We start from the raw sequence: 14,249 nt of genomic DNA on the forward strand, positions 1-14,249 counted from the left end.
GAAAAAGCATTAAATGGGCTTTAAAATGGTACCAAATTTAAGAATATTGCTTTTTTTTATTTTATACCATTTTTTCTCATTTTGTGCGGACCTTTGGAGGTCGGAATTGGGCCACATTCCCCTATACAACTTGCCTCTCTCTTTCTCTCTCTCTGTTTTTGCCAATCCCATCTTAGCCAATCTTGCCGATCTCAATCTCATCCGCATATAACTGGTAAAGAAAAAGCGCGGGGATCTCTTGAATAACTTCTGTCACAGAGAAAGCATTGAATACACAAAAGATTTCTTTGATATTAATTAACAATAAGAATGTCAATGATCCTAGGAACTGGACTCGCTACCATAAAGAAAAAGAATTTCATTTGAAATCCTTTAGTTTATGATGATTCCGTGAAGAAAACTTTTCAAAGACTTTTGTTGAATTTTTGCCATTTTGTGCATGCAACTTTTTGAATTTCCTCAACTGGGGTACTTCTAGAAATATACAAAGTAAAGAAATTTTCCTAAATTGAAAGACGATGAGGAGATAGAAAACTTTTCCTTTATAAGTTACAAAGGAATTAACCCAGATTTACCCTCAGAAATTGAACTTTTTACTTCGGGATGCATAAGAAATACATGAATAGTATTTTTATTTACACTAAAAACATCTGAATGAGTAGAAAAAATAATTTGAGAAACCTCAAAAATTACGAAAAGGACAATTTTTAATTGAAAGACTCTTCAAATTCTCTTCAAATGTTGTATTTTTTTATTTTTATTTTCACTGGGACTTTTTTTCTCTCTATACTTTCTCATCCTTTTTACAAAAAGAATTATACATAAGACAATGAACTATGTATATTAAATCCATAGCATTTTTTTGGGATAATTTTTATACTCTTAATTATTTTTGACTGACTAGACAACATTGTCTCTGGAGTTTTTCTTATTTTTTCACTTTAATTTTTCTATACCATGTTAAAAATGTTTTTAATGAAATTTATAAAGTAGATAGTTTTTTTTCTCATAATCAAAATTTAAAATTTAAAATTAGGACCTTATAAGGATTTAGGATGTTTTCTATTCGAGCTAGTGCAGTTTCGTCTTTAATTTTCTCATCAATCTTTGATTAATAAAAAGAGTGTTAAAAAATTATTTAAATCTGATATTCCTTTCAATTATCTTCTGAATAATTTTAAATAATAATTCCATATTTTTTTCATTTGACTTCCATTAAAAAATTGCTCTGCATTAATTCAATGAAAAAATCCACTTGTTCCATGCCAGAGAAGAGATTGCTTTTGCACAATTATTTATAAATTAATTACTCGTAAATTATAATTTATTTGTAATTTGATAAACTTCCAATTATTGCAATTTTTCATATTTTTCAATTTAAATTAATTTTGAGTGTAATTCAATTTTTATTACATTTCCAGTAATTTTTTCTTTTCAATTCAATTAATGAGAAAAATTATTCAAACTTTATAATTTATTCAAACATTTTTGTCATGGGATAGTTCTTTGTCTTCAAAATGGTACCTCCTGAATTTCTTTCTTCCTTTCTTTTTGCATGAAGAAAGTTCTGACTGCAAGAATTTCTTTTTACTGTCCACTGAATTACCCTATTTGTCTCTTTTAGTATTATATAAATTTAAATAATTCATTCATATAGCACCCACGGAGGAAAATTTTTCCCCATTCAATTCCTTCCCTACTTTTGAGCAATAAATTCTTATTTTTATCTTCGCCGTGGTTTTCGCAATTTTTCTTTTCTTTCATTCAATTTTTTTCTTTTATTCTTACAAATTAGAAAAATAATATTACTACAGTATATAAGACTAGAATTTCTAGGTGATGATCGTGATTTTTTTTTTGATTACTTACTCCTTCCAATTTATTGAATTTTTATTTATTCCAAAAGTTTGTTTTTTTTTTTTCAAATGAATTTTAGATTTTTTTTAGCAGCATCCCCCAAGATATGAATGAAAATTTCTTATTCTTTCCACTTACATATATACATTTGATATTTTACACAGCATAATAGTTGAGGCCAAAAAAAGAGAAATAGTAGGTAATGTTCTATCAATAAAATATTCTTTTGGAGAAAGCATATTCAAGACTTTTGTTTTCTTAGATAAACTAAAGATGGATTTTGTGAGAACTTATATTTTATTGTCTTACAATTTGTGAGTTTTATCCAATCTTTCAGTTCTTTTTCACAAAATAATCTCAAAGTCTAAGAGAATAAAATAAAATATTTTCCACCAAAATCCACCCCTAAAACTCATTATACTTTTTTTTTCTATTTTCTTTTCATAAAAGTAATACTTATACTTTCATTTTAAACATTTAATGTTATTATCACAAATTCAAAGTTAATAAATTTTCAAAGATGAAATATAATGATTTAAGAAAAAGAATACAGATAAAAGGAGAAGAAATATTATTAAATAGACACAGAAATTAATGCCTTTGAGGCCTTAAAAACGTGATGTTTTAGGTCTTTTATCTTCATCAGCGCAAGAATTAAAAAAAAAAAGAAATTCTTTTAAATGTAGGTATTCTTAACTATACCTATATAAATTTACGCGGTTATTACAACTACTTATTAGAAAAAGAAATCCTCACCATTTTCCTTTCTTTTCTTTTTTTTGTTTTTGCTCTACCAAAAAAAGAGCAAAAATATGGCAGAAAGATGAGGATAAATTTCACACAGCACAACTTTTTTTTCTTATCTTTTCTTATTTCTTATTCTTTAATATTAATTTTCAGAATTAAAATTTAGAAAGAAAAAAATGGTAAAATGTGATGAATATTTCTGTATGTTTGTTGTATTGTAAATTATCTCCCGGACAGTGTCATATTGAGACAGAGAATATGATCCCTCTTATCGCCCCAACCCCCATTGCCCTTTCGCAGCTTTGTCTTCTGCACAACACTCGCCACGGTGAGCGTGATGGTTTTTGGGAAGAGCTGACTCGCCTTTGTGGCAATGTGAAGCACCTTTTGCACTTTTGATATCACCTGGTTGGACTCACAGTTGTTCTTTTTGTGGTGAACACCACTGGAAATGTTTACACAAAAAGAGAGACGTTATGAATGAATATAAAGGGGGAAAGGGGGGCTGCAATTAGTCTAAAAGGGGTTATATACCTTTACATACAGTGCAAAAAAATTCTTTATTTCTTGTTAAATTTTTACGTAAGGTTTGAATTCTTATTTGCCATATTCTTAGAGCCAAAATTGATTTGAAATTTTAAATAATTTATTAGAGTTTTTTTCTAAATAATAAGGGGCTTTCGTGATGCAGATCAACGGGGTCCCATTTTTGCTTTACTTTGTCAAATCTTTTTGGTTTGGAAATTGTATTCAAAACTAAGCTTTATATAACCCACCAAAATTCTAAAATTAAGAATAATCTACAAAGGTGTTTATGTGCTGAATATTTTGATTTTTTAGGCGAATCATCCGAATATTTCCTTCATATCCTTTAATGACAATATAATTAGTTTTTTGGTTTAAAATGAATACTTTTTAGGATTGAAATAATTAGTTTTTAAAGCTTTTTTGCATAAATCTCAGCCTTTTGAGGTCTAAAAGTCAAACAATTTTTTAAATTTTGAATTTAGTATTTAGACTTGAGTTTAATAGGTACTTTAAAGGATTTTACTCCTTAATCTTTCTTTTTTTATGACTGAAACCTAAAAGGTTTTTTTGCCGAATATTTTTATTTCCTTTCTCGAATATTTTCATTCAGATAAACATCCATTTCCAGATAAACATTTCTTTCAAACAAATTCATCTTTTTTTTCTTGTTAAAGGAGCATTTTAAATTGAAATACTTTAAGCGTCCTTAAAGTACCTTTAAGTTAATAAAAGCAAAAAAAAAAGTTTGAATTGGACTTTGAATTTAATTTTATATAGGTACAAAAAAAAGATCAGATTTTCCCTGTATTGATAAAATGCAGAACTTCATTGAAGGATGTGACACGTTTCGCATGTTCTTTCGCACGAAAGCCCCTCTACATGGAGTTTCCCTCGCATTTGCTCTCCCCCAGGGCACTTTGCCACCCCCATAGAGCTTCCACCACCGTAACTTGCTTAAACCACTCACCATTCACCAATGTGAAAAACTCTCGGCCCCTTGACGACCATCACATGCAGTCTCTGTTTGAGACAATGCTGCGAAACGTGCTGGAGCGACCAATCCCAGTTGTAGTCATCGTATGAACAAAAATGTTCTGCACACTTTATAATTTCCTTCCATGTGGTCCGATTGAATGCCATCCCCATGTTGTGTTTGCTGGATATCCATGGGGTTACTTCAACCTTTTAGTTGGAGAATTGGCAGGTGATTTAATTGTTTTTGTCTCACACAACAAAACTAAAATATGCGTATATTGAGGAAGCTAAATTATCCTATAGCACACACAATTTCATTCTCAATTCAGCATCAATATAAAGTTGATTGTAATGCACACACACCCACGCAATAGATGGATTAATAGCGATAGGATATTATGGGATTTCTATTTAATTCAGGGAGGAAATATAGGACATGTTGGTGTAGTTGATTTTGAAGGGTTTTGTTGAGAGATATATGCGCGCAGGATTTGATTAATTAAATATAATTAAACACCACACGGTGTGAAGAATAAACACTAACAACAACACGCATGGATGAAAGTTCATACAGTGAGAGAGATGATGCGATGTGGGTGTGAATTGCACATGAAATAACAGCAAGAACGAGGATTATTGTGCATATATAGAGATGAAATTCATGATCTTAATTAGCATATTTGCACCATATTAAGCATGACTATTTGCACACAAAACAATTATTTTATTAAAATACATTTTGCACAGGAAAAACATGCATAAAACCATTCTAAACAATATAAACCAAATAACACTACTCGCTGATTCCATGATATTCCTATTAAAGCATTTAATTTGATGATAGCGCGCGCATTTGTTTAATGGGGATTTGATAAACACGCAATATGAGCGGTAGTTGGTTATCAAATGAAATGTTTTTGTCAATGATTTTTCACTTCATTTTTTTGTGATAAATTGTTGCGTTTTGTACAATTTTTTTCTTTCAATTGATTTCCTTTTTGATGTTTTTTTTTTTATTTTCTTACTAAACTACAAAAATCTTGTTGAAAAAATTATAAAAAATTGACGTAATTTTTAAACGAAATTTCCTTTTTTTACGTTTTAGATCCTTTTTATCAACTTCAAGAGAACTCTCTAAATTTAAAATTCTGCCTCAAGTTCCACCCACTACTTTACACTGCATCTGATTAGCTACAATTGAGCTTCTTTGAGTTCTGAGTAAACTATTACGTAAACAAATTTTATGACGTAAAAACAAACTAATAAATTCCTTTGCAATATATTTTAAGAGATTAAATAAATGGAAAATTATTCAGATATAGTAAATAAAATTTATTCAATTTATTTCTTCTTAAATAAGTATCTTTTTTAACAAAACGCAAACTGGATGTAAAAGAAATAAATCTTTTAGTTAACCTTCGATTTTCTTTGAGAATTGCATCATATTTTCATAAAATTTCACATGTGCGATGCACTACGTGGAATTTTAAAAGAGCTCTTCCCAAGCACCACCTTTAGCATTAATAAAATACCGGAATTTCCAGGTGAAGAAATATACTCAAAAGTGACGTAAATGTCTTTGTATATTTACTTGAAATTTTCTCTACACGAAGGTAACAAGCTTGAAAGATTTCTGTGAGGGATGGAAATGCTATCAATCACATACGGGGAAAAAGAAACCACATTGTAGACTCTTATTTTTATCAACAAGTTGATAAAACATTATAAATTATGTATGGGGTGGAAAAACACCCAAATAATATATAAATCGTGCATTCAAAAAAAAAAGTAGAAAAAGGAAAACTCAGAAAAGCATAAAATCGCAATAAATATTATTCTTTACTTATTTTTCTTTTTATAATTTCAAAGAGGAGATTAGAGAAAAAAAACTTGCGGATGAAAGAGGAAGGAAAAGACAAGAAAATGCCCAAAAAACTATTTAAGAAAAATGCCTCGCAAGAAATTATTTATTTTAAAGAAAAGGAATGTAAGAAAAAATTAACTCTGTATCACCTTTTGATAGATAGAGTACAGAGATGGTAGTACTTGATATCCCCACTGTGCCGAATATTTCTCAGTTGTGGTGACAGGAATACTTTCCATTAAAATTCCTCCACCACCTCCACACCAAAATTGTTTGTTTTTTTTGGTTCAATTCAATTTTAATGCCAAATAAATTGTGGTGAGGATTTTTTTGTTGGACGCGAATTAAATGGAAAGAAAAAAAAAACAATTCAATTTATGCTCTTAATAATGAAAATTAAAACAAATTTGTATTTCAATAATGGAAAATACACAGGGATTGTTTCAAGGGGCAAATATGTGGGGTCAATGATTCTATTTTGTTTAAATTTTAAGGTATTTTGCAATAATTAGAATAAACTCTAAATTGTTATGAATATTTTTCAAAAAATAGAAATATTTTCTCTAATATTCCGAATATTACTCTAAAATGAATTTTACGAATATTCCTCAAAATTTATTTTTACGGATATTCCCCTAAAATCAAATTTACGAATACTCCCCTAAAATAATTTTACGAATATTCCTCTAAATTGATTCTTACGAATATTCTTCAAATCTGAATATTACGAATATACCCTAAATTGAATTTTACGAATATTCCTCGAATTTGAATTTTACGAATATTCCCCTAAATTTCACAAATTTATTTCACAAATATGAATATTATAAAAATTCCTCCAATCTGAATACACTCGTGCCTTGGCATAAGATAGTCTAGGATGTACTGCTCTCGCGTATTGAAAATAATGAGTGTGAAGAGTATATCCTAAACTATCTTATGCCAAGGCACGACTGTATTCCGAAGATTCTCTAATATTTTTTTTTAAGAATATTCTCGTTTAAGTTTCATTCCATCTCTAAAATTTTACAAACTTTTACAATATTCTTCTCAATTATTCCGAATATTTGTATTTTATTTCCAACATTTTTGCCCCTTTTCATTGGATTTTTTTTCATTGATAACTACCGTGATAAGTATTTGCATTGTTGTTAGTATGTGAATTAGGACCCATTGCATTTGAATTGGAAGCAGCCGCAGCACGTGATTGCCCAAAAAAAGCTTTTTTGTTGCTCTGCACAGGATTTTTTGCGAAGAAAGTTCATGTACAAATGAAAAGAGAGAGAGAATACAAAAAATGGAGAAAAAATGTTATAAATGTCTCATTTTTTTCTTTGCCTTGAACTCTCCTCATGATGTACACCAGCATAATGTTATATAATGTCGCTTAATGATTTATGTATGTGGGTGGTATGTATGGTGTTCTATGCATTTATGGTCTTTTAATGTTTTTGGTCATTTTTTGGGATGTTTTCTCGAGTTTTTTTTTCCTTTCGTTCTCTACAATGTGTGAGGTGGTGCGACATTTTGTGAGTGAAGAAAATGTATAATATTTTGATGGAATCATCGCAGAGCTTTTTTTGTCATTAAAATGGCAAAATATGTAGGTTCTTTCACTCCATCCCTTCGTAACATTTCCATTTTCTCACATCCCCACATGTGCGTGGAAAATACTTTTTTACATTATATCGAGTGATTTTGATACCATTTGGCGCCAAATGTCTCATATTCAATGTTCGCTTTTTTTATTCCCCTCCTCCACCCTTCTCAAGCTCACATTCCTTTCATGGTTGGATAAACGTGTTAAGAAAATGTCTCAGTCGGTTTTTTTCTTCTTCTAACCCATTTCATATTTTTCTTTTAGACATTTTATTTATTGTATCATTTTAGATCGCAAATCAATAGCATAATATGAGAGAGAAGTCACAAGTAAAAAAATTCAACGCAGAAGAAATTTCCATTAAATGATATGAGATTATATTGAATGAATTATATACACTGTAAGTCAAAATTTCGTTATCATTACTAAAACTGGCACTGACTGGACTTTAGTAAAGAAATTTAGTAAAGAATTTTTACTAAATTTTTTAGTAATTGCCCAAAACGAAAAATTTTAGTTCTCTCAACAGAATATTTAGTTATGACTCCAAAAATGTTTTACGTCTGTATACTACTAAAGTTTAGAAATGCCAACATAAATTTTCGTACACATAACTATTTGTTATAAATTCTTGGATTACTAAAATTTAGCTATGCCAACTGGAAATCCAGTTTTTTTTACCAAAAATTTAAAAATTTGATTTTCATAAAAAATCGTTTTTTATTTCACTTTAATTCATAGTACATTTTATACAATATTCATAATTTTTACATAGGCAGTTATACTTAAATTTTAATTTACATTTAGAAGACATTTTGTTAAAAAAAATACAGTCCTTTAAACTACATCAATCATATTTTGTGATATAAATAATTGAACTTTTGATAACATAAAATAATTTTTAATAAAATGGATGTTTCTTTTACCCCGTTTTGTTAAAACAAAAAGAGAATGTGTCCAGTGAAGTTGGGCAATTTTATGAAGTGTCCACAACATTCAGCGTCATTTTCCTCCAAGTTCCCCTCTTCATAGAATCGAGAAAGTCTTGCTTTTTATGTCAGTTGACGAAATCTGTTAAAAAAGTTACATTAAAATTAATTGTCTGATATAATAAATTTTTAATACATAATTTTATGAACAATGTTTTTACCTTTAAACTTCAATTCTCGCGAATTGATTTCCTCTATCCTATTTTAATCAATATTTGTGATCAGCATGCTTTATCCAGGTACTGATAGAAGGGCTTCAATGAGAATAAGATCCACGTTCCTTTTGTTCATTGTCGTTTGATTAACTAACTGCAAGGTAGTAAAATCATAGAATTAGTTTTGAATAAAAAGTTGATAAATTTATTGGAAACAGATTGGTAAATTAATGATTATAAATTATACAAATAATACAGTACCTTTTCGTGTTTATCCTATTTCTTCAACCGAATTTTTCACAATTCGATTATGGGTTTACAGCGCGCAAGATGGGCTATATGCGCTCATTCGGTGAAATCTGTTAAATATGAACAAGAATTAATATTTTAAATTTTATAAATTTTTGGATTTAATCAATTTCATGACAAATATTTACCTTCGGAAAATTATCAAAGTACAGACCGGATGGCTTCGATGAGAATAAGATCCATATATCTCTCCTATTTATTGTATGTAGTCTGATTTACTGCAAGATAATAAAATCATATAATTAGTTGGTTGAATTTAAAGTTGATAATTTTATTTATTGCAAATCAATTCGTAATATAAAGAATTGTTATTCATTTAAATTATACAATACCTTGTCATGTTTATCCTTTTTTTTAACAATCGGATTTTCCACAATTTTCACTCTAAAAACTGCTATAAAAATTGATTAAATTTACTTTTCACATATCTCACTGATTGAAGACAAAATATTTTGCGTACTTTCGATGGAAAATTCCACAAAGAACTGAATATTGTGAAATACTTAAGAGGGTGCTGAGGAGAAAAATTTGTGTGTGGGTAGGAAAGGGTGAGAAAAATGAGGCCTCCGGTATATGTGCTGGATATGTGCCACAAAGAAATCTTCTGCGTGCATTTTTTTCGAGACCCCGGCACCCTAATAAAACAATAAAAATAGCTTGAGCTGAAACATCTTGCATTCGAACAAAGATAATACCTATATAAAAGACATTGCGTTGCTAATATTTTCGCAAATTAACTTGATCAGAAAAAATTATTATAAATAGATAAAGAGGAAATAAAAATTGTAATTTTTTGCTAAAAAATTAATTGTTATCAAAATTTGTCAATTTAGTGATATTAACTAAATTTTTGATTGGCATGGCTAAACTTTAGTAAAAGAAGACAAAATAATTGTAGTCATCAATCCAAAAATTCTAGTTGACATAACTAAAGAATTTTAGTAGTTATGTCTTTACTGGAAACTTTAGTAAAGAATTTGACTAAATTGCCTACTAAACTTTAGTAAAAGAGCAATAAAACTAAAAATTTTAGTTACCTTCACTAAAAAATTCAGAGCCAAATGAAATTTTAGTAAAGATGACAAAAGATTTTAGTGATTCCAGGCAACATAACTAAAATTTTCTGTAATAACTACTAAAATTTTTAGTAATTGTTCCATTACTAAAGACTTTAGTAGCAGTTTACTAAAATTTTGACTTACAGTGTACCTACAATTTGAATTCAATTACCGGAAAATGGGAACATTTTTGTCACAAATATAATGAAAGAGATTGACTTTTATCCATCCCCCACCACGCCCTCCTTTTACCTCATATTGGATTATCGCAAAATATATTTTCATTATACGTTAAGAGAGAGAGAAAGAGAGATTTTTCATTAATTTAATTGATTGTGAAAAATAATATATAATCATGTTTGAAGGAGTTTCAACATAAATGTACCTATAAATTTTGAATTTTAAATTTCCATAAATTGTAGCTTTTTGGTGCTTTGTGGTGGATCAATTTAAAAGCAATTTATTGTGATTTAAATAAACTGTGATACGAACTTTGGTGAGCTTTAAAAGAACTCAATTTTATTAAGTGTTTGCAATTAAATTCAATGATTTGTTGACCATCACCGTCAATTCATGTAAAATTATTTTGGTTTTAAATTGAAAACAAACTTTGCAAAATGTCTTTTTGGAAAAATCATCCCATTAGAAGCAGAAACAAACCTCTTAATCTTTTTCTCTCAAATGTTTTTCAGAATTTAAGATCCATCAAACGAAATAAATTTGAAAACTTTAACAAGCTCCATAGACCTCCCCCAGAAGCTTTTGAACTTGTCACGTCGAGTGTTAAGATATCTCTTAATATAACTTGAATAAAAAATAATCTAAAAATAAATCTGATTTACTTAATCAATTAATTATCATTCATTTATCTTTTATCCCTCAAAATCATCCCAAATTGCATGTAATGTACTCAATGAAACGATTTTATTGAATGAAGATGTAACATACGAGGGGATGTTATTTAATAAATAATTCCCACCTTTTCCCTCGTACTTTTCACCTGCTAAATAATTCCATCAAATATTAATGCATTTTGTGTGTTATGTGTGAACGTGTAAGGAAGGTGTATAATGTGTATTATATAATAATCTACATTGTGTCTCATGTGATTTATATTATTATATTTAATGCATTCAATTTCTGTACAGGAAAATTCGTTCTATATCATTAGATTATTAAATTGTTTTCTTTTTAATAAAGAAGATTTTTTCTTTTAAATAAAATTATGTATTAAAATATATATATTTACCTTATTATTACTGTATGTGTAATAATTAAAAGTCTTTAGATACGTCCCCAGAGACAGAATATTGCATTTAGGACAGAGATCATGGGATCTTTTCTGCATTAAGCCCAACAGATAGAGAAAGTCTTCAGCTACATAGTGATCTTCTTCCAAAAATACAACTAAACCTATATTTTTGTTGTACAATATAATATTAGGATTAAAAACATTAGTATGTAATCTTTTATAATGTAAAGTTAGTTTATTGCATTTACTTTTTTTATTGAAATTAGTTCTGTTTTTAATGTATTGTTGCTTTTGGGGGACAACTTACCTGAATGGAAACGTGTAACTTCCAATTCATTGAATACTCTGTTGGCCTTCCACCACCAATGATGCTTTGTCTGGGTAAACTTTGCTTCACGATAGTGCCCATAGAGATCCGGATACAGCGCATTGTTACACTTTTTGATAAGAGCCCTTTTTTCGGCAACACGATGGGATGTGAAAGTCAACAAAACACCGAGAAGAGATTTGGCAATGAAAAAAAAGAAGAATAAGGGGGTTGATGATATAAAAAAGAATGAGTGGGACTAAATTGAAAATCAGGATATGCAAAGAAACCCTTCCTACCCCGCCTATGTCCTTTTCAACCCTCTCAAAGGAAAGTGTGTGAAAAAGGCAACATAAACTTAAACTTACTGCTCTTTCTTCATATCCCTCGGACAATCTCGTGGATCAGCCCCCGGAAATTCATTGGGGTGTGTTTGGATGGAGTACGGATAAAAAATCTGCATCACTTTACAAAAATCAACACTCTGTACCAGCTCATTTATGTCCTCGTCATAGTGGTCGTGAGAAAAGATTAAGAGTGCCTTTGAGATGTCACGTGCTTGTGCTAGACTTACAATTAAATGCCGTAAGTACGTTATGCGCTTGTGAACCTGCAAAAAAAAGAGAACAACATCAAGCATTTTACAGGATGAGCTTAAGAGGGATTTGTACAAAGAAGTTTAAAAAAAACCGCATCATTATATCCTATATAGCACATTTTTTTTGCTCATCCAGCCAATGATATAATTTTCTCTCACAGCATTTCCACATTAAAAAGTTTTTATAAGAGCGGTGTGTGTGTGAGGGATTGTCGAGTTGGGAGAACTTTTTAACTGCTTATAGCTGCATTTTTTTCTGCCCTCTAAAAGCTCGCAATATCCTCTTCACTACTAATAGCATTGATAGTTGGAAATTTCTCAGAATGAAAAGAAATTTATTGGTAGTTGAAAAAGGGACAGAATGAGGAATACAAAAAAAAATGTCAGGCTCAGCTCATGAAAATGAAAAGAATGAAGGGGAAAGAGTAAAATGGGAAATTATTGAGAGATTCCTATTCAACATAAAAATTCAGCAGGTTCTACCATTTATTTCCGCATAATCAGTCGTCATCCCCCACCCTCGCACGACAGAATGCTCTTTGTGTAATCCCCCAAATGTGTACGAGCCCATTGACTTGCGAATAGATCATCATTGTGCGTGTTCCATCCTATAAATCCTCTCTTCCTCATGAAATACGCGCGATTTTCTCATCTCCATTTTTTTTTGTTCCACAGCATTTTCCTCATATACCTTTTTTTTCCTTACTAAACATCACCCCCGACCTCCTTAAAGCAGAGCCACCCTTTTGCTCCCTTTCTCATCCGTAGTATATTTTATGCAATATTTTAGCAATGTAGTATATCAGACAATGTAGTACATAAGAGAGAAAAAAATTGAAATTCAGTATAATATTGTGATTACTATTTGCGGAAAAAATGGATTTTGTGGGTGGAAAAGAACAAACGATTAGAATAAATCAATTCGTGTTAACCCAAAGCCTTATGAGAAGATTGTTATCCCCAAAGAAATTTATCCGGTTAATATTGGGGAAAATCGTTATTAAAATTGGGAAAAGCCAGTAAAGCTTACCTTGAAATACATTCACGAAGAATTTTTATTATTTGTGAGGTCTTCTAAAGACAGTTCTTATTTTTTTTTTCTATCCCTTTACAAGATTACGCGTATCCCAATTTTGTTACCTCAAATGAAGAGTTTTCCCATGGAGAAATGAATAAACTCCTTTTTACTGCTCTATTTTTTTTACGAGCGTAATGAAGCGAAGGGGTGCAGCTCGTTGCACGTTGATTTTAGTATTCAATTAAAGTTATCTCTTTACTGTAACTAAACATAATTCTCAACAATTCAAAGAGAGTCTTCACTAAATTACAGTGCTTACACACAATTCCCAGAATTTATGACCAAAACAATTTCCAATGTGTGGAGAGAGGATAGTTTACCAACTAAAATTGATGGTCAATTTCATCAAATGAATTTCAATCACCTCAAAATTATTGCAACCAATCCTCTTCTTGCCCATTATATCCTTCCCCCGCCTGTACATGAAACTTTCGAATGAACACCAAAAACTTTTTGAACTTTCGATACACAAAATTAATTTTCAAACTATAAATGGTTCTTGAAGGAAAACTTTTCCTTCCATATTACATATATTTATATATATAAAAGAATGTATAGTTAGACCTCTTGAAGGAAAAATCGAGCCTTTGCCGAATAAAGGATCTGTGTGTGTATGACGGCCAAAAAAAATTCTCTGGGGCAATGGGGAAGGTTTGTGGAATAAGAAATGAGTGCGCGCATATAAAATGTCTCGACCCAATTGATTTAGGGAGATAAGGCATTTAAGATTTTCTTTTTTCCTCTCCCTTATTCCTCCCCGTTTAACCTGCAAATATATGTACATTTTTTATTCGCCATTCATAAAGATTTACTTTCCATAGCCGCATTTAGTGGAATACAAGGAGGAAGAGAAAAAAAGGAACAAAGAGATTTCGACCAAAATTGCTTCCCCCCTTAATCCAATAAAAAAAGAGTTATTGTCACAGAAAAAA

At 30.0% G+C, this 14,249-nt stretch overlaps 1 protein-coding gene and 1 long non-coding RNA gene across 3 annotated transcripts in view; both read right to left on the reverse strand.

The window, feature by feature from the left end:
* Positions 1–728: 728 nt before the first annotated feature.
* Positions 729–14,249, reverse strand: part of LOC129787762 (alpha-1,6-mannosyl-glycoprotein 2-beta-N-acetylglucosaminyltransferase) — a 36,680-nt gene continuing 23,159 nt past the window's right edge. The window contains exons 6-12 of one of the 2 annotated variants that reach the window (XM_055823523.1): positions 12,010–12,251; positions 11,642–11,787; positions 11,332–11,495; positions 7,100–7,205; positions 6,121–6,227; positions 4,100–4,314; positions 729–3,049 (exon numbers count right to left, since the gene is read on the reverse strand). In XM_055823523.1, coding sequence (XP_055679498.1) covers positions 2,827–3,049; positions 4,100–4,314; positions 6,121–6,227; positions 7,100–7,205; positions 11,332–11,495; positions 11,642–11,787; positions 12,010–12,251 — 1,203 coding nt within the window. In that variant the 3' untranslated portion in view covers positions 729–2,826. The remainder of the gene's footprint in view (positions 3,050–4,099; positions 4,315–6,120; positions 6,228–7,099; positions 7,206–11,331; positions 11,496–11,641; positions 11,788–12,009; positions 12,252–14,249) is intronic. The other variant, XM_055823524.1, reaches the window with a different exon arrangement.
* LOC129787763 (uncharacterized) lies at positions 8,678–9,304 on the reverse strand. Its single transcript, XR_008750260.1, has 3 exons — positions 9,153–9,304; positions 8,977–9,074; positions 8,678–8,869 (listed from the first exon to the last, which is right to left on the reverse strand). It is a non-coding gene; the product is annotated as an uncharacterized LOC129787763 (long non-coding RNA).

This window comes from Lutzomyia longipalpis, chromosome 1 (genome assembly GCF_024334085.1).
Source record: "Lutzomyia longipalpis isolate SR_M1_2022 chromosome 1, ASM2433408v1".
Lineage (NCBI taxonomy): Eukaryota > Metazoa > Arthropoda > Insecta > Diptera > Psychodidae > Lutzomyia > Lutzomyia longipalpis.